Raw genomic sequence first — 24,721 nt, 5'->3', positions numbered from 1 at the left:
AATTTCAGATAAAATGACTAGTTTCTGTTTATTTATCAACAATTGAACATAAAAGCATTAGAAGCTGCATCTTTACTTGGATTTTTTTTTCCCGTTGAAAAGTCTCTTCCTAATTTAATTCTAACAATATAGACACAGCAGATCCATGCCTCTTTCTTGAGGTGCACGAAAAGATCATTTTGGATCTAGTTCAACTTAATTTAAAGGGTACCAGCAAATAAAAGATTTAATCCCAAATTAATATTTTATCTTATTTTCTCTCATAACCGGTCTTCCCTTTTACATGATTCAAACATATTTTCATCACCATCATTCACTACGTTTTTAATTACTTCTGCTGAGACTTCAGTTCCTTCACCCTCTCCTCGGTCGCCTTCAACGCCTTTCCGTATATGCTTATCAACTGTAAATAAACATGGTGAGTTGTAGACTTTGATAAACTTCAAACCTCAATTTTTTTTAAAAATGTGTCAGAACTAGTGGAGCAAAAGAATGAGAATAGATACCTAAACATGCTAACTTTGGAGTATTAATTTTCTCTTATCAGTCATTATCAAATTGCACTCTTCAACTACCGGTCACTTGATGGGTAACTTTGGAGTATTAATTTTCTCTTATCAGTCATTATCAAATTGCACTCCTCAACAACCGGTCACTTGATGGGGAGTGGTAAGATACTAGTTCTACTCAACACGGTCTTGGATTCGAGTCAGCGGGGTTTATATATGTAAGTAATGCACTTCATAAGGGATTTATATAACTCATGCGGGAATGCACTCCTTCCCCAAGATTATCTTCGTACAACACCCTATATCCGTATAATCCTTTAAGCTTTAGCAAATTTATAAGTAAATAAAAAGGATTGCACTCCTCAGTCTCAAGATTCAAAGAAATTAGGATTTTTTTGCTTTCACTAGTAAGGGCAACAAGTCTATCAAAATCTAGAATTTTCCTAATCCACCACCTTCAAGATAAAGAAAAGAGAACCTACCTCATCAACTTCTTCAGGAGATATGATAAATGGTGGAGACATCATGATGTTATCCCCTGCAACACGTACCAACATCCCGTGCTTCTCACATTGAGCTCCGAAATATGCACCAACCCCTGATGCACACCAATGTTATGCCAGACATGAATTAGTAATTGTTAGTTAATCAGTTCTCCTGTTTAAGCTAGTAGGAAGTTAGCCAACATCAGTATTTACTATTTAATACTCCCATTTCACATACATACAAAACAAAACAAAACAAACGACACATTCGACAACAAACTAGGAGAGCACTAGCATAGGTTCAAAATCAAACCACCTGCTTTAATATCATGTTAGTTTATTAACTCTCCTAAAACCTTAAGTTGGAAGGTGGATCAACATTAGTATTTATTTTGTAGTAGTAATAAATGATAGAAAATTGCCCTTTCAACATGATCTTAATGCTAATCATGTGTACGTGCTTGTGAAGGTCAGAGTGTGTTTGTGTTCGTGGCAGACATGTATACAAGATTAATCTACTTAACTAGAAGTAATATAAATAAATTAACGCATCTATTTCAAATTGACTATTCAAAAACATTATATGGACAGGAATAAGATAAGGAGACTTGCCCCATTCAGGAGGAAATGGATCGTTCGGTGACTTGTTATCTGTAAACTCTGTGCCGTGAATCAAACCAATCCCACGGATCTGCAGACCGCAATGGAGAAAATGGTTTAAAAGTCATGTATTATGGAAAAAATGAGAAAAATTTAAGAAACAAGATGTACCTCCCCTATGATAGGACTGTCAGCAAAGGCTTTTAAACCATCTTGAAACCTTGGGGCAATACTCTTTACTACTTCAGCAATATTTCTTTCCCTCTCTTTCTTTCTGTTCTTTTCTTTTTCATACTTTTAATACGAAACAGAAACTTTCACCAAAAAAAAAAAAAAAGTGATAAAGCAAGAAAACTCTTTTCTTTGAAGAATGAAAAATCACCAGAGAGAGAGAGAGAGAGGAAAATATAAAAAGCCAAAACTCAATTCTGTCCAAAAAGAAGACTCTTTAACTTTTATTTGAAAATCCAATTTCTTTCCGACCAAAGCAAATTGAGCATATCTCCATAAAGCCTTAGGCCTCTTGCTAAAAATCCTTGGAGTCTTTCAATAACAAGGAACCCCAATTATGATAAGGTATGACTATCCAAGCAAAACCAATCACGCCCATCAAATGAAACCACAATGAACCGGTTTCACTCACTCCCATACATAGAAATACATGTTAAATCATATAGCAAACCACATGCATCAATCCTTCGTTTATGACCACCATTGGTTGGCCAATGAAGAGTAAACTTTGTAAACCAAAATCGGCATGAAAAACCATTTAATTACTCCTTGGCCTTCAGATATCTTACAAGACTAAAGATAATGCTCTGCATAAGACACGTGCTCTGGTCAAAGTTGCCTGCTCAAATAGGGTTGAATCACCACAACCTAGATACTAAAGGGTAGCTTGTGTTTACTTGTCATGAATGGGAAAAGGAATGGCGTCACGGGGGGCATTTTTCCCCTCCCACTCATTCTTGTGTTAACTTGCAAAAGTAATAATTGTCATGTGATGGGGCCCACATGATAAGGGGAGCGAGGAAATGGAAACCCTATCCAACCTATCTTATGGCTTTGTTTCCCCTTGAATTGGAATAAACCACAAACTTACTTATGCAACCTAACTAATTCTTAGCCAATAATTATATGCACAAGAACATTTTGTTACTCACGTTATCAAAATTTCCATCCCCAATGTTAGTAAACTATACAAGAGGGAAAAGATTGTTTTCCAATCCACTTCCTAGTGGATAAGTAAACACTAGAAAAGAAATCACTTTCTTACACTTTTTCTTTGCTTCCTATACCATTTCTTTTTAACCATCCATTACGTTCAATAAAAGCTAGTAAATGCACCCTTAGTTTACTTGAAAATTTTCTATATGACTTAGAAAGGTAGTGTACTTGTATATCTTCAGTGCTTCAATTGCAACTGCACAGGCTACGGGATGCCCCGAATATGTAAATCCATGAGAGAAAACACCTGAAGTAAAGAGAATCAGGCAAAGCAAACAAAAAGAGTGAAAATACATTTCAATGTTAACAATGTTTTTTTCCTCGAACATACCGAGCTGGTTGCTCTTGGAGTGTATAACTTCTGAAATTTCAGGGCTCACAAGAACAGCCCCAATGGGCTGATACGCAGAAGAAAGCGCCTGCAATATCCAACATCAGAATAAGAGAAACAGTTTTCGCATGTTAATACACCCTTTAAATTTATTTACAAACTCACATTACCTTAGCTAAGGATACAAGGTCTGGTTTAATATTGTACTTATCGCATCCAAACATCGTTCCAAGCCTTCCAAATGCACAGATTACCTTGATCATACATTAAATGAAAACATAAAAACAATAATAAAAGCCTTAGCTGAAGAACCACCAACAAATAGATCTTTCACTACCTAACCATAAAGATATACATTAAGGACAAAATACCACATAATACCTCATCAGCAATCAAAAGAATGTCATATTTCTTGAGAATAGGTTGAATCTGCATCAAGCAACAAGTATTATGATAATTTAGGTACACCCTTTTTCCCCCAGAGAAAAGGAGGCATATATATATATATATATATATATAGAGAGAGAGAGAGAGAGAGAGAGAGAGAGAGAGAGAGAATATCTTTGGTAATTACTACAGCTGATAATTAAGGGAAAAAACACTACAATTGCATAGGGTTCGCAGTTTGTAGCAGTATGAACAAGCATGTCTTTCATATTCCATAATAATAAATGATAATAATGATGATGATGATGACGACGATAAAAGAGTAGTGTTGAATAGCTTCGTGATTTGTAGCAGTGTGAACAAGCATTAGATTACTATAATTTGGTCAAATAGTCGAATTGGATACCATCACTAAAAATATCACACCAAGATTTTATACGTAGGAAAACTAAAGCAACACAAAATTCAATCTAACTGCTCATTTCCAAGGTTCAAGATCTAAAATAATGGTCATGCATCATGTCACCGCTTTTAAAGTTTCAGGGTTGGACACAGTATAGTTTGAATGGTACAGAATGAGAGTGGGGGGGGTGGGCGGTGCAGGGTGGGGGGAGTTGTTGGTGGGGGACGGCATTTAAAACCAACTTGGAGCAAGAGTTTTAAGTTACTAAAGCCTCGAAAACTTACCTTGTCAAAATAGGTTGCAGAGGGAGGTATCACACCTCCAGCCCCCATGACAGGTTCAGCTATGAATGCAGCAATCTGAAATAACAACCGTATAAGTTTAGGTCACAAGACAAAGCATCCTTCTTGTGATAAATTGACAAATAAACTTGAGGTAGTAGGATGATGTTGAAAATTTTACAGTATCTGGTCCCTCTTTGAGGATAAGATCCTCTAAATTGTTGGCTAATCTCGTTGAAAATTCTTCCTCTGTCTCACCTGTCACACCCAGTAGCTTTTAAAATATTTGACATAGACCGAAAAAAAAAAAAAAAAAAAAGTTAATGAAAAATGTCATAAGTTATGCCACTTAATTGGGCAAAAGAAAAACCACCAGGTAGATGATATCGCCAGTAATGAGGACAGTCGGTGTGCAGAACGAATGGAGCTGGCAAATCAAATTCTTTATGTAGAGGAGGGAGGCTGTAACATAAATTTTCTAGTGAATACTCTGAAGGAGCATTTTTTTTTTTTTTTTTTTTTTGCCATGAGAAATACAATAAATGTAATCCTACCCAGAAAGGCTGGCGGATATCAATGTTGAACCATGGTACCTGAAAGAGCAAAAACTATGATTAAGAGGAGGAAGATACACAATATCAATAATGCATAAGAGAAAACTCAGTCAGAGTACAAAAAAATACGATTTTGTTCGAGCTATGAATTTCTTCTTATTAGGCCGTTTAAGTGTGTTATTGTAGTACCAAACCAGCTTCACCTACAGGCAAAAATAATTCATTCAACTTTTAATTTATTATATAAACGACAAAATGACTATTATAAGAATTGAAATTCAGTTTCTGTTATCACCTACAATCTTCTCATAAAATCTTAGAAGATGATTGTGAAGGAAATTTTTATCCAAAGACAGAGAATGTACAAATTAACAAACCTGAGTGTCGTTGGCATCTGACCCACTGTTTGTAAAAAAAACTTTCCCCATTTTTCTAGCTGTAAACATTTCTATGAGATCCTTTGCTAGATCCTGTAGGATGGAATTAACATCAAATAATAATAGATCATGCATGAGCATCGCACAGAATGCAGGCTTTAATTGCTTTTAGTAGTCAGGATTATCTTGAAAGTAAACCGAAACAAGAGATTTTGAAGTGACATTCATAAAGAATTTAAAACAAGAAAATGTTCAAAAGAAGTAGCAGTAAAGAATGAAAACAAAATACTGAATAATACTTATTAAATCAGAATCAAGAAATATATGAATACCAAAGAAGGTTTTGTAGTCCGATTCCAAAATGAGTGGTAAAATGGCAAGGTATTCAACTGAGCGGTTGCAGCAGCAACAAGTCGCGGTTCGTTTCCCCCTGATTTTTAATCAATAAATAATTGAAATGAAGAAGAATAAAATGAAATGATAATATAGAATCAAAAGTACTTCTTTAGTTCATGCTTTATTGCTACAATTCAAGTTGGATCCGAAGCATCTATATCAATGAAACAAACAAAAGCAATGATAAAGTGAAAACAACATTAAAAGTGCACAGCAAATAACAATGTGAAACATATATATGCAGACCTAATGCTGTGCACCAAAGACCAGCAAGTGCATCGAGATACTTCTTCCCATTGATGTCATACACATACGAACCCTGAAACCACAGCAAAGTTATATGGTCTTAACTTAACAAGCCAAGCAGCTTTCACAAAGAGAAAGAGAACAGATATATTTGCATTGTGAATGGGAATATTTTTGTTTAGCATTAAGCTAATTAAAAGATAGATTGTGTTGAAGTTCACCTCAGACTTTTCTATAACCAAAGGATGCAAGTCAGTAGACTGCCACCCGGCAGTGAAAGGCGCGAGCATATCATGCCCCTTAAACCTGACAAATTAAGAGATGTTATAACTTATAAGACGCACACTTTGGCTTGAATTCTTAATCGTGCAACCTAAACACATGAAGCATAATTAGAGAGAGGAAATAAAAAGAAAAGAAACTTAAATGCATCATCGTCACATACCCTCGACTTTTGGGATCACTTGCTGCAGCTTCAGTTGCTGTGGAATAATGTCTGGCCAATGAGGAAACCTGAGGGATCTGATCCTGTGGAATTCTGGAAGCATATACATATTTTGCATAGGAACCAAGCTGTAGAAAAAGATACAACAATCAGAATATTTTAGAGATGAGAAAGTATGGATGAACAACAATAAAGCAAGGCAACTCAAAACGAAGAAATCAATGTTTTGGGTTAATCATGTTTTTTGAAATTGCACTAAAGCATCATAGAAATGTTAAGACCGTCATTATACATTGGCGATAGCATCAAACGAGTTAGACTCTTTTTTTTTTTTTTTTTGGTGATTTTCCACCCTTCAGTTCCCATTCACATTTTTAAGTAAACTCTTGAAACACATTAGAGATTAGCTAAAACATATTTATTTTCCTAAAGCAGTTGCCCAAAGTTTTCCTTGTTCTCAGAGCAGTTGTTCCCATGAGCACAACAACTTGCTCTGATAGGTTTCTTACTAAGAATATGATGATCTTACGAAATCGTCCTAGATATATTGAATAAACTTAATGTCAATATTGTTTTTCACTTGCATTTGTTAAGAACCAAAAAATAAAAATAAAAGTAAATACAACAAAAGTAAATCATATTATGAAAGTGGTGGCTAATTTTAATTTTAATATTAAAAAAAACTCCTTTTTCCTTCTCCTTGATATTAAAAAAGAAATAAGGAATCTCATTTGTGATTAAATAAAACAAGAGCATTGATATATATAAGATAAGCAAATTCCAGAACAGGAGAGTATTCCCAAAGTCATAAATAAAAGGGAAAAAGGGTCAAATGGGTAACAAAATATTATTCATCTTTTCCAACATCTTCTAAGCACGGGGAAAAAATAATTATTAAATAAATACATAACCCTTTTACGTTGGAAAGTGTCATTAGGTAATTATAAAGCTTAAACAAATAACTGTTTAGAAGGATCACCAGAAAGAAAGGTAAACAAGAAGAGATGTTCCATGGCAGGAGGAAAAAAAAATTACTTTTCATAGCAAATAGTGAAAAAACCAACATTTAAAATCCAAAAATGAAAGAAAAACACAAGAAGAAGATGTAAATCAAGCGAGGGGAAAAAAAACAAATGGGTATTTAAGAATGAAGAAATCGTACCTGGGTTCTCAAGTTAGATCGAAGGAGATAATTGATACCCTTCATTTTTTTTTTTTTTTTTGTGGTAAGAATCTGCAAGAACAGAGGAGCTCTTTGAAATTGATGGCTAGCTCCGAGAAAGACTGGCAATAAGTGGATCACCTCAGTGAAATTATGGTAATTATATATTTAATAATTGACAATATCATTAGTATAGAAAAGCTACAAATAATTGAAAGTATTTGAATTTTAAATAGAATTGGAAGTATAGAATAGATTAACATTAACAAATAGATGACGCATAACTGAGTCTGACTGTCAGGCCCAACGTGTCCGCTGTCCACATTCGATTCGCCAATATCCCTTCGTTCCAATTCAAGTTTCTTTTCTTTTTTGTCGTTTTTAAATCAACATTCATTTCATGAATATTATTATTATTATTATTATTATAAGAGAAAAATACACTACCAAACATGTTTATTAGAGTGGAATAAGGGTGCGTTTGGAATTGATTCCAAAACGTTTTTATTTTTTGTACGAAAATGAAAATGAAAACTTTATTTTTGAATTATTTTTAAAAATGCGTTTGGTAGTTTTATTTAGAGATTGATTTCAGTTTTAAAAAAAACTGAAACTGCGTTTGGTGGTTTAATTTTTAAAAACATGTAATAATATATTAAATAAATAATATTATTAAATATATTAAATAAATAATATATTAAATATATTAAATAAATAATATTATTAAATATATTATATAAATAATATTATTAAATATATTAAATAATAATATATTAAATAAATATATTAATTAAACATATATAATACAAAAACGGTTTCAGAGGGGAAGAAAATTAAAAAAAAAAAAAAAAAGTGAAATCCGTTTTCAGAAAACGAAAACGAGAAAATGAAAACACTTTTTTTTCGTTTTCTGATTTTCACAAAAAGACAAAAATGTTTTTGGTTTTGTTTTTAAAAAAAATTTACACCAAACACGTTTTTAACACCCGTTTTCATTTTTTTGCTTTGAAAACCGTGAAAAATGAAAATGAAAACACAAACAAACAGGCCCGATTTAACAATTTTTGTAATATTTCAGAAATAAAAAATATATATTATAATGACTTTCACGTTTTATACTACAGTACTACATAACAATTGTTATAATTTTTTATCATTTTTACTTATAAAATATTTTAATTTTTTTTGTTAGAGTTTAATATGATTAGTACATTCATGCAGCAGATCTAAACTCAAACGACCACAAGTGAACCTCCTTTCAAGTTCTGATTACACATCCTTTTTTTTTCTGGGGAAAAAAATCGAAATTATTAGAAACTAAAGATGTTTCTGAAATTTTCTTGTCATAATATCCTTTTCCATCCATCTTAAATTAGCACGGACGGCATCCTTTTAAACGACGGAATTACAAATATTGACATTTCAATTGAAAACAAAAACAAGTAAAAGGAAATTACTTGACTAGTTCAATGAAAGAATGTTTGTAAAAACAAACAAAAGGAAAAAAAAAAAAAAAAAAAAAAAAAAAAAAAAAAAAAAAAAAAAAACAATGAAACAATAACAAGTTAATAGAATTTGGAATTAATCCATGGAGCACGTGGTAAAATGAGTAAAACCACAGAGAGATCTCCGTAGCGAAAACAAAAAACAAAAAGAACGGAGAGAGATAAAAAAAAAATTAAAAAAAAAATTCAAGCAGGAAAAAGAAAAGATTGGGCATCAAATTAAAATAAAAACAAAAAAAAAAACCGAGCTTACTTTCCACAGTATGATAAAAATAATAGATATTTTTTTATTAGACAGATATAGTTATGAATCACATTTACAATTATTAATGGGATAAAAACATAATTTTCCCATAATATAAAATATAATAAAATTTTTCAGAAAATAGGTGTAAAAATTAAAAATATTTATAAGTTAAATGGGGTACATGATAACTAAAAAGATCTAGAACTAATTTGCTTAAGCGATTATAAATTATCTAAGGGGAAAGCACAAAAAGTGATTACAGTTATAATGATGATAGGGAATTAGGGATAATGATGCTAGTAACCACATATATTTCAATATAGAATATACTTATTCTAGTTTGGCTAATGAAATGATGTCTTAATAATTCTTTTTCTTAGAAGAATCTTTTTTTTTTCCCCTAATAGCTTAGGGGAATCATTAACAATTTGGATACCTCAAATGTGTGCATTATATTGTTAAATCCGTAGTTGAGAATCCTCAATCATACAAAGTAATATTGTGACTCTTTTTGGATCGGTCTTTGCTGAATGGATGTAGGAATAACTGCCATTGAGTGCGGTGGCAATTTTGAAGTACTATGGTGAATTTATAGTCACAGATTCAAGAGTGTCGAGTTACATTTTTAAAGCTACTAAATATGAAGGCTTACTTATTACTATAGTCTAGTTATTCGAACCACATTCATTCCTATTCTTACTCTTTATACATATGTTGAGGCTACGACCTCTTTATCCGAAAAATGAAGCTTACTTGTAAGACTTTTAACGAACATTCTTATTAATATAAAGACTATTAATAATGCGTAAAAAGATATGCTCATATTGGTCGTCCTCCTTTTTTTACTTTTTCTCTCAACGAAAAAAATAAATAGTAATAAAAGAATAACTACGTAGACAACCACTCTATTTTATCAAAGTGTCATGTGTTTACATGAATGACTTGTAAAAACTTTTTTTGAATGGTTTTAGCTAGAGGTAGTAATTCGTGTTACGTGTCGTGTTTTGATCGTTTCTTTTAAATTTGCAGTCAACCCGAACACGACCCGTGACACGAAATTTTTTAAAAACCGCAACACGAACACGGCACGATCACTTTACGAGTTGACACGACACGACACGAAAATGACCCGTGACACGAAATTGACTTGTGAACCCGAAATTGACACGAAAATTGTATACTTTTATTTAGTTTTTTACATATTAAAAATAACTTAAAATTCATAACACACTAAAATACAATAACATCCATTGAAATTAAGCAAATAATACTATAAGATTTTAACTATAACTATCATGATATCATAAGTTCATAATAAAATCAAAATATGTAATGAAAAATATATGTATTTTTTAGTTTTTTATGAGTTTCGTGTCGTGTTCGGGTTAGGCGGGTCCAACCTGAAATTGACCCGTAATTTTCGTGTCAATTTCAGGTCGACCTAATTCTGACCTAAATTTCTTTTTTTTTTCAACCCTAACCGCGAAATTCGTGTCGTTTTCGAAGAGTGTCGAGTTACATTTTTAAAGCTACTAAATATGAAGGCTTACTTATTACTATAGTCTAGTTATTCGAACCACATTCATTCCTACTCTTACTCTTTATACATATGTTGAGGTTACGACCTCTTCATCCGAAGAATGAAGCTTACTTGTAGGACTTTTAACGAACATTCTTATTAATATATAAAGACTATTAATAATGCGTAAAAAGATATGCTCATATTGGTCGTCCTCCTTTTTTTACTTTTTCTCTCAACGAAAAAAACAAATAGTAATAAAGGAATAACTACGTAGACAACCACTCTATTTTATCAAAGTGTCGTGTGTTTACATGAATGACTTGTAAAAACTTTTTTTGAATGGTTTTAGCTAGAGGTAGTAATTCGTGTTACGTGTCGTGTTTTGATCGTTTCTTTTAAATTTGCAGTCAACCCGAACACGACCCGTGACACGAAATTTTTTAAAAACCGCAACACGAACACGACACGATCACTTTACGAGTTGACACGACACGACACGAAAATTACCCGTGACACGAAATTGACTTGTGAACCCAAAATTGACACGAAAATTGTATACTTTTATTTAGTTTTTTACATATTAAAAATAACTTAAAATTCATAACACACTAAAATACAATAACATCCATTGAAATTAAGCAAATAATACTATAAGATTTTAACTATAACTATCATGATATCATAAGTTCATAATAAAATCAAAATATGTAATGAAAAATATATGTATTTTTTAGTTTTTTATGAGTTTCGTGTCGTGTTCGGGTTAGGCGGGTCCAACCTGAAATTGACCCGTGATTTTCGTGTCAATTTCAGGTCGACCTAATTCTGACCTGAATTTCTTTTTTTTTCAACCCTAACCGCGAAATTCGTATCGTTTTCGAGTCGTGACCCATATTGTCGCCCTAGTTTTAGCCCTTACATTCACGAGCACACTATCATCACAAATGACTATAACTTACTCGAGTGAGGCAGAATCCACCTTTTTTCATCAACAAATATCGAACATCATCACAACCTCTCACCCCGTTTGATGACTCTGTATCGATGGGTTCCCAAGAATTAGGTTTTCTTTCTTTACTTTTTTCTATCGGTGCACCTTGAACTTACTGATTTTTGACAACTTAGACCCTAAATTTTCATTTTAGTAAATGAGACCCTACCCAATAGCTACGGACGACAAGTAATGGATAAAATACCCAACAATTTTTACACAAAATGTACCCTAATATTCTCATTGGTTAAAAAGGTGTACCATAAACCTTTTTACTTTTAAAATTTGAGATCCTAATTGTCATTTATCAATAGAAACTCTTCATCGATTAGACTGCATTGCTAAAAAAAATTATATATCAAATTTAGAGTCTTAATGTAAAAATTAAAAGTTTAGAGTCTACGTTAAAAATAACAAAAATTTTAAAGAGCATTAAAGAAAATTACCCTTCATTATTTCATAGTTCTGAAGAGAATAGAGTAGATGGATAATCTAATGTTGCTAACTACATACATCATTTTATCTTGTCATTATGAAGTAATATCTATGGTGATTCATGTTTTGATATTGATCAGTCATTCAACTAATTAAGTAATGTTAGAAAATAGAAGTGAAAATTCATACTACCCGCCCAACTAGGGACCAAATATTTTAACTAGACAGGTTAAGCCTTAAAAAGGGGAAGGAAGGCCCGATCCGATCTTAAAGCCCAACGAACCAAGGTCAGGTTTGGGCCAAGCTAAACATTTTAAAGGTATTTAAAAAAATTAAAAGGGACTTCGGCTTAAATTGAGTATTTTTGGGCCTAATCTATTAGTGGATCAATAATTTTTGACCGACCGGTTTATTCCGACTCAAACTTGCAGCTCTATTAGAAACACTTGTTTGTAAGCTTACTCAACAACAACAATAATGACGGTGGTGATGATGATGATGATGATATTAATACTAATATTAATAATAATTGCAGGCATTGAATATAATTGCTCTGGCAGAATGAGAATCTATTTTTTTTATTGGTTGAAGAAATTAATTTGTTCTTCACTTCCATCTATATTTGAATAATGTGTCACTTCATCGATAGCGAAATTTTTTTAAAGCCTTTGAGATATTTTAAGCTTGTGGTGCTGGATCGGACTGGCCTTTTGGGCCCCCTTATGCATCAAATGACGAGGATGTTATAGTTCATACTTCATACATAGGATGCTGTTTATATTATATTATATTATATTATTCAACTTTGTCCCTACTCAAAGAACACGCGATTCTCAGCAAGGAACACGGAAAAACAAAAAATGAATGTCACTAGTTTTAAAATTAGTTAAAAATTGACGTGTAATAATATTGTGAAGGTTTTTATGTCAAACTCAACAGAAGTTAAAGCTGATATGAAGTTGCCAATTGTGATTGGTTAAAAATATACGAAGATAATCAACAAAGAGAAAAAACTCAAGACCAAACTAACACCATGCTCATAAAGGTCATCCACCGTCAACGTTTCAAGGAGGTGCTGCAAAATTTCACATTATGCAAGATCATTACAGATTTTTATAAACCAATTGACAAGGCTGTTTAAATGAGAAGGCAAATAATTGGGATGAAATTAGAAAGAATTGTATCCACTAGACCGAGGACCAAAAGAAGAAAAAGAAGAAAAAAAAAAAAAAAAAAAAAAAAAGGAACAGGACACGAAGCTCTGTTTACACAAACAGGTCCTCTTTAGCTACATTGTGCAATAATAAACTGTATCATCTCATTTACAAAGTTCACCTAAAGCCGGCAGTGTTAACTCGGAGATTCATTCAAGAAACTGCTGGAATCACACGAGGCAGTATTGCTTACGACAGTTTCAGACGGCAAGGTTCCACGGACGAAAAGCAGCTCTGGTAGGGTTTCTTCAGCTTCCATTGCTTTCGCCTGATCAACCTCGCAGATAAGGAATCTTTTTGAATGCATTTCAGTCAGCAATTCAAATCATTGCTCGAGCTATTTTAAGCCAGACCCAGAGAGCGAGCTGTGCTCAAAACCCCCCAGGACAAACACAGGAAGTTGGTTTGAGGTGGAATCACGCTTGAATCTGGACTCCCTAAACAAGTTCATAGCAACCCTCTCTTGACCCTCTCTTGGGTTCAAAACCTTGTCATTTTTTGGACCATCCCTAAAAGGGACACTCAGAAGCGGACCCCCGAAGAATATCGAGTCTCCTGTGTACGTCAGTTTCTCTGCTTGTTGCAACGGAGGTCTCACTGTAGAAGATGAAGGTTCTTGTGGCGGAATAACTGGCTTTCTGCTATAACCGCTTGTTTCGGCATTAGAATTTGGTAATCCTACTTGTATGGATGGTTTGGTCCGAGATTCTGAAGCTGATACAGGAACTGAGACGTATCTTCCAGCTTCTTGGTCCCAGACAACAGATGTCCGTCTCACATCTCGAAAAAGAGAAGTGGCTTGTGCTGAAAGCAATAATGGATCAGTACTCTTTTGCATTATCTTTTCATCGAATCCAACAGGATAGGATGTTGATGGGTTAACATTTGGGAAAATTGCCTTTGAAGTTAATGGACGATCAGGCATCAAGCTGGGGACTGAAGGAGCTGCAGCAGAACCCAAACCGGCACGTTGGGGTAGAGGGCTAAGTGTGACCGGTTCATGAACATGGCTTGGACTACTGAAACTACTCATGCTTTGAGTACCGGTTTCATACTCATCACGGCTACCTTGACTTGGAGCAAAAGAATCTTTTAAATATGGAGATAATCTAAGATCAGTTTTCATCTCTTTAGTTCCCCCTGTATCAGTGCTTACACTGCTTCTAACACTCATGTTGCCACTGGAGCTATAATCAGCATCAGGTAGCCGCCGATTATCTATTGGCCGCAGAACAGAGGATGATGCCCTTGCTTTCGCTGCTGCTCTCATGGCCTCATTAGAATCCAACTTTGCAAGCTTCCAAGCACTGATACGAACAGGCTTTTTGGGACCCTTCTGCCCCCTGTCTGCAACTCCAGTTGCATCAGGATCGACTGTTGATGGGACCATTCCTGGCTCCAACTGGGGAATGACTTCATCCTAAAGGCAACAATATATGAAAAGTTGACCATCAATTTTTTCATATATTTGTACGTATCAACACAGATAAAATATCTTCCTCTTTCTCAGAGGAAATAGAAACATCAAATTAAATTAGAGATCTTGAACATGAATATTGCCTAATGACATGCCGTTTTTGTATCCATTTTACCAGGCATGCGCATGACAAAAGTACACAAGGAAAAAAATAGGGGGAAATGATAATTGCAAAATATTTCTCTCTCAAGATTGACACAGAAGACTAATATTCTTCTAGCAAAATAAATAATTGAAAACCCAATTGAGTTTTCAGTGATCAAGCAACTCCATTACCAACTAACAGTCAATGATTTGATTTACCAGATTAATTTGGACAATATAGATACTAAAACTACAACCCCATACCCAAGCCGCCATTTCAAAACTTGATGAAGATGATAGAGAGAATCTTACGTAAAAGTTTCTTTTTTTTTTTTGTTCTCTTTTTGTTTTTTGTTTTTTTGGAAACGAGATTAGAAACACTAGAAAGCTTTTTCTGGATTTATGCTGAGAGCCAGCCCCTATGCCACTGTCTCTGATCTTATCAGAGCTACAAGTAGATCTAAGACCAACCAAAGCCTCGTTGAGAAACTCCAAGGTCTACTTTCGAGCAAAAAGTAAAACATTATACAACTGATAAGCTAAAAGTCTAATATGAAATTAGCAAAGATGTATGGTGCCCAATATTCATCTGAGCGTAAATCTCATTTGGTCGGCAATTTAGTTCCACTTAGCTGTCAACCGCAAGTCAAAACAACTGTGTTTTGCAATCAAATTCAGATTCATTCATACCTTTTCTAAATATATCAAATGTAAAGAGTCCTTCCTGAAATTACCTGGTAATCCACAAATACCCTAGGAGGAGTACACCATGCACCCTTGTACTGTAAACCGAGAGAACTTCCTCCACTCAAGCCTGTTGTGGCAGATCCTGTAGGAGAGAACATAATATTGGGTAGTTCCTCATCGACATATTGTCCACCAGCTGTCTCACTCATGGCTCTCATTGCCACAACGTATTCATAGGTTGTGATACCCTAGTTCAATATAAAATATATAAATAAATAGATAAGTTAATGGAAATCTTGCAAGATAAATTGCCTCAATAATCTGATAATCCCAGTTGCTTATTTCCTACTTGCATACACAGCCCATACTCAATGTAAAGTTCCCAACTATAAGATCACTTCCTCAGTCCCTCTAACTACCCCACAACTTACGATAATGCCATGAAACTGAAATCAATCTCTCAAGTTTCTCAGCCACTGACCTTTCTTATCAGAATCATGTGGAAGAAGAAAAGTTCTCCCAAAGGGATGCATGCGAGCATGGAAACTGCAGTACATACAGCCTACAGAAAATGAGGGACAGTTGTAAGCACAAATTCGTCTGAAATTGACATTGGGAAAAATTAAAAAATGGGGTGTTATCTTCTGTATTGAATCATAAGTACCACAACTGTTGCAAGTGGTGGACGAGTGAAGCCGTTTCCAAGTCTATCAATAATTTCAGCCTCCATACTTTTCTTATTTACAAAGCAAAGCACTAGGACAGCAATACCAACTGCAGCTTCAATAACAAGCTGAAAGGGAGCACAGAGCATCATTAGCAATCAAAAGATTTACTGAACATGAAAATTATGAGACGCAAAACATACCCAAACAAGACTAATGGCCATGAGACAGATAAAAGTCACATAATTTTTGCGCCCCACACAGTTGTTAAGCCACTGCAGCCACATAAGCATTGAGAAAGTTACTTCCAAAATGCAACAGATCAAAACTTAAAAAGTCCAACAAAAATATTCGGAACTTTCAGAAATGCTTGTAAGGCATACCCGGCAGTGATGATCAAAACCATCAACACATTTATCACAACTTCTACAGTGTTTGCTGAATTTGCAGACCTGCAACATTAGAAGCATTCAAGCTTACTGAAAAAATAAAACATAAGCGCTGTGAAGAGGACGCGATGGGTTGCCTTCGGAGCTAAATTTATATGATAGAAAAAGGATGTGCGCTAAGACCTTCAAGGTCTATCTAACTTCTGAAAAGACGCCATTTCACACCTTTATGATTGATCATCAAATCAACATTCAAATTTAAACTTTACCTCAAACTCTAGCATCATTAGCTAAACTTTTGAAAGATAAGCTATATGTTTTCTACCAGATCAGCTCAACCCTGTTATGGCAATAATCTCAGAGAGGGATGTGTTTCCAAAGGCACTAACAGCTAAACCAGCTTAAAACATTCAAGCAGGTCATTGGCAAGGAGCACTGAGCACCAAAATAACTTTATGAGCTGGTACGACCTTGGATTTTACGTAAATATAAGAAATGCAAGCATCATTTACTTATTAAGAGTCTTGATGCCTAAACGAGCTGAAACACTGAACCATTATTAAGGGACAAAAAAAACATCTCAACACAATTTCTCTTCACAAATTTCATTTGATTTTGATAGAAGTGAATGAAAGAAGCTTTTTATAAGGGGAGCATAAGATGGAAGCAGCATAAAAACTGTAACACAAAAAGTTTCTAGTATAGATAGCTTGATAGATAAATATATAACAATAATAAGGAGTGATGAATATCCAACATTCCAACTTAGTGAACATACTTCGCAAAATATAGTACCTGAGCATTGCATAGCGTGCAGAACAAAGCTTCTTCACTGCCCTGCTGCTCAGCAGCCCCATCCTGTTTCCGGCAATCTTCATAAACAAACAACGCACAGAAGATTCCTCCAAGGCTACAATGAGACTTTCTGGTTGTTGTTTCTACTTGAATATCTACACTCCCAAGTTCTCCTAATGAACCTTTCTTACTAGAAACTGCTACAGAACTTTGAGAGGCTGATGATAGGGAAGAATGCTCCCCAGTGGCCATACCACTAAATTTCCTAGGCAAGTCTTTTTCTGATAACCCATGAATATTATTGAGTTTATTTTTCACCCTACTATCAAAATTAGACATAATGCTAGGATCTGCCGGGTTTATTGCAGTACACCGGACATAAAGAATGAAAACAAGGAGTGCCTGCAATGCGAAAGTCAAGAAAAGCAAATTATAAAGGGAAGATCAAACAACCACGCCAAATGTAACACATGGATCCAGGTTATACTTCAAATTGAGCTCTTAACAGGGATAATTTCAATTTTCTTGAAACAGAAGCTAGTAGCAATTACTCAATAATTTTTCAAGCCATCTCCTATATATTTAATCCTTCACAAGGGTCCACAAATTTTAATATTTGTAAACCTTTTATACAAAGAAATATATAATAGAGAAATATTAAGTAAATTCACATACCACAGGAGAGTAAATTCCGATTAAAACATACTCCCAGATACGACCTCCAAGGAAAGGGGCGAAGAAAGCATAGAATGCAACCACTAACAAGCAGAAAACAGTAATTGCAACAACCTACACATGCCAAAACCAAAGTTAAGATAAGAATTTTTTACATACAAAAGATAAATTCAGTCCAAAAATGACTCCATAAATGATACTTTAACAGGGTTAATAGCAAAAAATCTCTGTGTTTCATTGAAATGATGCATCCCACCTTATGTTTTCTGGAATGCCACATCTCTCCCCTACGTTTTACAACTTGAGTTAAAATTATCCCCTAAGCTTTTACAAAATCAAGTTTAAAACCCCCCTAATAAATTGTGCTAACCCACGCCCCCCACCGACCCACCCTAAAAAGGTTTAACACAAGTTGTAGAACACAGGGGCTAGGTACAAAATAATTCTGAAAACATAAGGTGAAACGCAATATTTCAATAAAACAGGAAAGATTTTTGTTATTATCCCAACTTAATAATCAACATGCAACCCAGATAAACATCACCAAGATGTACTCGCAGAAAACTAGATATATATATTTTGGAAGTCCACCAACAACCATAATACCAGAAGAAAAAAAAGGCTACAAGATGATTCGTGTATATATGTGTGCGTGTGTGTATTTAGCATAAATCCCATTACATTAACTGGTAGTTTTGCTGGCAGCTCCTATTTTTCAGTCTATTAATACTACACGACATGTCAAACTGTCAATAGAACGTTCGCATATTCCTATGTTAAAACACTGTAGTACGGTCTTCTTCTAAATGTGAAATGTCACTCGAGAGTACTAAACAAAAATGTACAAACAACAAGAGTTACAAGTCAAGAGTGCAACGAAGTTTCGAATTTTACTTCTTTTCCTTTTCATTTCAGTTATGATACAATTTCTCAAAAAATAATAATAAAAGGATTCAAGACCTTCTTACACGAACAAAAAACGCACAGACAGAAACGTAGATCATTTCCACTTTCAGCATTCAGAAAAAGAGGCTTAAGAAAACCCTAATCTACAATTGAAAAGTGAAAAAGAAGAAGAAAAAAAAAGCCAAAAAAAGAAAGAATAGTGAAAAAATATACCTGAAAGGTGTGAGCAGGTAGCTGCCATCCATGTTTTCTCACCATAACTCACCAATTCAGAAGAAAACCTAGAGAGAGAAACTAGAGAGACAAAGTGATTGTGCGTTTGTGAAAGAGAAAAGAGTTAACGATTAGTGAGGCTGTGAGTACGAGAGAGAGAGAGAACGAGAGAGAGAGAGAGGAAAGAGACTTTCCCTCTCTGTAACCCAAAATGCCAAAAAAACAAAAATAAATTCAAGGGAACCAAAAAGTCCAAAAAGAAAAGGAAAAAAAAAGTGACAATTACATTAATGGCACCAGTTGGCCTAGATTGCCACAGATAATCCAAAACTTCATAAATAAAAAAGAAAGCAACTTTAGTTTTTTTTTTTTTTTTCCTAAACGAGATTAAGAAAAAAAAAACGAAAATTAACAAGCAAGAAGGCCAAATGCAGTGAGAAAAATTAGAAATTTGACCAATTCTTCTTTAACAAGAAAAGAAAGAGTTATCAATGTAATAGGAAAAAAAAAATTGACAAAACAAACGAGCGAAGTTGCTACCAGGTCAAGCTCAGAGGAGAGAGAGAGAAGGAGTGTTTGGAAGCTCGGAAAGTTGAATAGAACTAAATCAGACTAAAGGGAAAGAAAAAAACAAAACAAGACTAAAGGGAAAAAGAGGGAAAAAAAAAAAAAAAAAAAAAAAAAAAAAGAACAGCGGAAATTGCTGCTCAGGAGAAGAAAGGAAAGGAAACAAAAGAAATGACAAAACAGGAAAGTGTTATTAAAGGCGTTGACAGTAGGCCCGCAATCCGAGTAATGATAAGATGAGGCAACTCAAAATTCACGTAAAATTAGTAAGTTTAGATTTATTATAAATAGATTTAAATTATAATCAGATTAAATGATTAATACGATTAATAAATAAATTGAGTTAAAGTTAATTTTTTAATATGAAGTGACATAAATTGACATAATTAATTATATATTATCTGTAATATAGTAATATGTTATATAACATGAAAGTTTATATGACATATTAAGATCTCGTTCATTTCACCGATTCGAATTTAAAATTCAAGTTTTACTACAGTAAAATACTCTCAGAAACAGTCATATCTAACTTTTTTGTTACAGTAAAAAGCTCTCACATAACGTTACATCTCAACTCAAATTAAAAACTCGAATCAGCGAACTAAACGGACCCTTAATATAAATAATGTGAATTTTAATATTTGTTGATAAAATTCATTTATTTTTCTTAAAGAAAAATATAAATTGACCAATAAACATGTTGAATATGTCTTTACCGTGTTAAATAAATCATTATTATAATAAGTTATTTATTCAATATATTAATTTAAATGAGTTATACGGGTTGACACGATTAACACGATTAATAAATGGGCCGTGTGTTAAGTTAACGTGTTTGGGTTGATATTTTTGACACGTTTAATAAACATGTCGTGTTTGGATTGATATTTTCTGACACGATTAATAAACAGATTGACACAAATACAACTCACTAACATGAATTGCCACCCTTAGTTGACAGACTCAGACCACGACTCGCATGAGATGACTCGGCGAGTTTATGAAACTCCCGTTCATTCGCTGATTCAAGTTAACAACTTAAATTTATATGAGAGGAAATACTACAATATAAAAAGATAAATTGAATTTTATGTGAAAAAAACACTATATCAAAAACTTGAGTCCTAAAGAGTTAAATATTTAACTTATTTTCACCAATGGGCAATGGCCCTTAAAACATGCACTTTAGACGATTCCGTTTAGAGGTCTAGCTACTATGATGTTTTTATAAAATAAGAGAGTTATTGAACTCATCTTTAAGAGTGATGAGTTAATTTTTATCATTTATTTTTTTATTAATATCATTTAACTAAAGGAGTATTAATAGGGTAAGAATCTATTAGTAAATAAATATCATTTAATTAAATGAGTATTAATAAAAAATAAATAGTAAAAATTTGAATTCATGTACTTACATATTATTTTCTTTCCCCTTCTAAAACAAACAATATTGGCCTTTCTTAATAAATTGTGTATTTTCAAATAAAATATAGTACAAGAATGGATTTGGTTTCTATTTCAAATATTGTTTTCCGTCTTTAGAATTGTTTTCAAATATGTTTTTTTTTATTTGTTTTAAAATCATTTTCATCGTGTTCAATTCTAAATGAAAATATACAGTTACTACCAAAAGGAAGAAAATAGTATGTTTTAAAAAAAATATATTAGGGGCAACTGGGCCATTAAAATGTTAGGCATCAAATGAAACGAGAATTAGAGTGATCAATACTAAAAATACACAAATGTGAACTATACTGATTTTTTAGGTTATTTATTATTTTAAACTTTTATATTTAAGCTTATTAAAAAGGATAATTAGGTCACTTGAGGTTAGCTCAAGTGGTTAGCTTTGTGAATGTGTATGTATTTATCATTTTTAGAGGAAAGAGAAAAATAAAATATTTTATGATGCGATTAATATTAGAATCAAGAAAATGTGTGGTAAATAGCAGAAAAAGTATATTAAATATTTTTATATACATAAAAATATCCAAAATATCCTGGAACCCTAATTTCAGATACTCTTTATCTCCTCATCTCTCGCGATCATGTGCTTTCTCTCTTTCATAGATAGCAGAAAAAGTATATTAAATATTTTTATATACATAAAAATATCCAAATTATCCTAGAACCCTAATTTCAGATACTCTTATCTCCTCATCTCTCGCGATCATGTGCTTTCTCTCTTCCATATCTGTCGATGTCTCTCTCTTCCATATTCGTTGCGCTCTCTCTCCTCCATCTTCATTGCTCTCGTGATCTCTCTCTTTATTTCCTCGATCTTTGTGTAGCTTGCTCTCCTCCATCTTCATCTCTATCGTGCTCTCTCTCTCTCTCTCTCCTCTCCATCTCTTGTCTCCACAATGTCTCTTACTCACCCTCTCGTGCGCTTTCTCTCTCTCTCTCTCTCTTCGTTATTGATGCGCTCCGTTCATCTTTGGCGACAATGTACATAAGCCATTGCTGCTCTAGATCTGAAACGGAGATCTTGGCCATCCCCGCTGAAGAAACCGTCGACAAATATGTGGTGGCGGCAATCTCACAACGAGAAAGAGATCTAGTGTGTCATATTCCGGCGATGTCACAATGCGAAAGAGATCTTGTGAGTCATATCCGTTGACAGATATGGTAAATGACTCGTTTACCTGGTAAATGACTCGTTTACTATGGCAACAAAGAGGGCAATTAATTTCTGGTCAGAGTTTGTTGCCAATGATTAATCCATCATCGGAGTTCACAAAGATCTATAGTGAGCGAGGAATGTTTGTAGTGGCTAAGCTATGGAGGGCTCCCCTCGCGCGGTAATGTCGCACAGCTCTGGTGGACGTCCGGTGAGATCTCATCACGCCACTAACAATGGAAGTCGCCGGTTGCAGACGAAGGAGGAGGGTAGTTTCATATTTTTCAAAAATTGTTTTTCTCAAACTGATATTTTTTCCATTTATTTTCTTCTATTTACATTTCTTTCATTAAGTTTTAAGAATCTGTCATTCTCTACAATTTCTCATCATTTAATTATGATGGTTTCATTTTTCTGTGTAAAATGATAGCTATAAGTCCCACATCATATTAAAAAAAAAGTAATTAGTGTTATATCCCAAAATTTCTTAACGAGTGATAACTTAATCCATAAGTTTGAGGACTTAATTATAAAAAATAAAACGATCAAAGATCTAATTATAATTTACTAGATCAAGAGCACCGATTATCCAATCAAAAATATTTTTCTTAACATTGTATTTTTAGATTTTAATTCACATCAAATATGTAATTCTTTTATTAACTACTGATTTTGACCGATAAAATAAAAAATTTCCCTTTACAAATTATCAACAATTTTTTTATTAAGTTGTTCACTTTATACCTCAAAATTAGTAAAGGTATTATTTAATTGATCAAAATCAACACAATATTAAGAATATTTAAATATAGAGAAAAAGAGATAAATATTTCTTAAAATATATAGGTAAAAATTATTATTTTTACTCTTAATTAATAACTTTTTTAATCAAATAAATATTAATAAAGAATGAAGGTTCAAGAATATTTATAAAAAAAAAATATGGGCCCGTTTAGTTCACTGATTCGAGTTTTTAATTTGAGTTGAGAAGTGATTTTATGTGAGAGTTTTTTACTGTAGTAAAAAAATTAAATGTGATTACTTATGAGAGCTTTTTACTGTAGTAAAATTTGAATTCTATACTCAAATTAACGAAATAAACGAGGCTGAATAACCTTTCTTTTTTTGGGGTCTAAGAATGTGAATATAGTTGTAATGGTTCCATGTGTATATGTGCGTAGTAGGTGTGCTTTTGGTGGAAAAGAAGGTGCCTTATTAATTGCGGGACCTTCTTACGTGGGTGGGTCCCGGAATTATTAACTTATTTATTTTCTGTTCCTTTTCCTTCCACGCGCAGGATGTCGACAATAAATGCGTTTTAAATATTAGAAAACGAAAACTAAAATAGGGCCAAGAATCAGTTGAGGGCGAATTAAAAATTTAATTTAAAATAATAGAGTCAAAAATTGTTTTGTAAGGTCTTATTTATTTAATCGATTTAAATTTTTAATTATAATTTTATTATAATTAAAAACTCTCATAAAAACAAATTTTAATTTTTTTTTTACTACAGTTAAAAATTTACATATCAATTTTAATTAAAAATTTAAATAAACGAATTGAATGAGACTTAAATTGTTTCAATTTATGTTTTTGCTTTTTAACCTTTTTATTTTTATTTTTTGGGAGCAACTATGGTATCGCACACCCCCTTTTCGATGTGGATAATGAATTGTTTTCTAAGCCGACAGATTGAAAGTTCATGGTTTCAAATCGTATTTCCATAGAAACAAAAATAGGCACTACCACATTGGATAACAACTTTTTTAATTCAACTAGTTGAGGTCACGTGCCATGCACGTGAGGGTAGTTCTGTAGGCTACATCTATATATTAAGTTTTAATTATTGTATTATTATTTATGTTTTGTTTAATAATAAAGATCTTAGTTAGTTGATAATTAAGAATAACTTTTAAAATAAAATGATTGCGCAACGAGAAAAAATTAAGTAGAGACTTTTGAAAAACTATATTTTAACGGGAACATGAGCGTGAAAAAATAATTTAACAAAAATGCATCAAAAAAAGCTACACTTTAGAGAATAATTTAAAAAAATGAAAATGAGGAATAAGTAAGAATATATATTGGGGAAAATGATAAAATTAAATGAGGGTGAGGGAAAAAACAAAAATAAAGGACTAAAAAAGCAAAAAAAAAAAAAAAGGAAAGGAGGATAGGGTGAGGGAAAAAACAAAAATAAAGGACTAAAAAAGCAAAAAAAAAAAAGGAAAGGAGGATAAAAAAAACAAAAGGAAGAAAAGAGAAAGAAAATATATATAAAAAAAGAATATATAGTTATTAAAAAATGATAAGATTAAATCAA

The 24,721-nt window shown here is 33.0% G+C and overlaps 2 protein-coding genes across 2 annotated transcripts; both read right to left on the bottom strand.

The window, feature by feature from the left end:
* LOC21392665 (gamma aminobutyrate transaminase 2) lies at positions 1-7,637 on the bottom strand. Its single transcript, XM_024163424.1, has 19 exons — positions 7,404-7,637; positions 6,242-6,369; positions 6,018-6,102; positions 5,797-5,869; positions 5,487-5,584; positions 5,155-5,247; positions 4,907-4,980; positions 4,778-4,816; positions 4,597-4,685; positions 4,405-4,481; positions 4,227-4,301; positions 3,534-3,581; positions 3,323-3,406; positions 3,153-3,240; positions 2,990-3,068; positions 1,766-1,856; positions 1,607-1,685; positions 992-1,107; positions 1-403 (listed from the first exon to the last, which is right to left on the bottom strand). The coding sequence occupies exons 1-19, from the start codon at positions 7,446-7,448 to the stop codon at positions 329-331; spliced, it is 1,536 nt and encodes a 511-aa protein (XP_024019192.1). The 5' UTR covers positions 7,449-7,637; the 3' UTR covers positions 1-328.
* A 5,540-nt stretch (positions 7,638-13,177) lies between these two features.
* Positions 13,178-19,553, bottom strand: LOC21392664 (probable protein S-acyltransferase 19). Its single transcript, XM_024163423.1, has 9 exons — positions 19,209-19,553; positions 18,090-18,203; positions 17,415-17,816; positions 16,614-16,682; positions 16,434-16,505; positions 16,230-16,358; positions 16,047-16,127; positions 15,613-15,813; positions 13,178-14,737 (listed from the first exon to the last, which is right to left on the bottom strand). The coding sequence occupies exons 1-9, from the start codon at positions 19,251-19,253 to the stop codon at positions 13,655-13,657; spliced, it is 2,196 nt and encodes a 731-aa protein (XP_024019191.1). The 5' UTR covers positions 19,254-19,553; the 3' UTR covers positions 13,178-13,654.
* Between the last annotated feature and the right edge of the window lie 5,168 nt (positions 19,554-24,721).

This window comes from Morus notabilis, unplaced genomic scaffold (genome assembly GCF_000414095.1).
Source record: "Morus notabilis unplaced genomic scaffold, ASM41409v2 Scaffold611, whole genome shotgun sequence".
Lineage (NCBI taxonomy): Eukaryota > Viridiplantae > Streptophyta > Magnoliopsida > Rosales > Moraceae > Morus > Morus notabilis.
This window is presented reverse-complemented; position numbering and strand designations above follow the sequence as displayed.

Bases quoted from the DNA above. Each gene is read 5' to 3' on its own strand.
- LOC21392665 (XM_024163424.1), bottom strand. From the start codon at position 7,448: ATGAAGGGTATCAATTATCTCCTTCGATCTAACTTGAGAACCCAG. The intron at 4,817-4,906 runs GTATTTTTTTGT...TTGCTCTTTCAG, and splicing joins TTCATAGCTCGAACAAAATC to GTACCATGGTTCAACATTGA. The intron at 3,407-3,533 runs GTATTATGTGGT...TGTATGATCAAG, and splicing joins TTCTTTTGATTGCTGATGAG to GTAATCTGTGCATTTGGAAG.
- LOC21392664 (XM_024163423.1), bottom strand. From the start codon at position 19,253: ATGGTGAGAAAACATGGATGGCAGCTACCTGCTCACACCTTTCAG. The intron at 17,817-18,089 runs GTATGTGAATTT...TTCGCATTGCAG, and splicing joins TCGGAATTTACTCTCCTGTG to GCACTCCTTGTTTTCATTCT. The intron at 16,128-16,229 runs GTACTTATGATT...CATTTTCTGTAG, and splicing joins CACCACTTGCAACAGTTGTG to GCTGTATGTACTGCAGTTTC.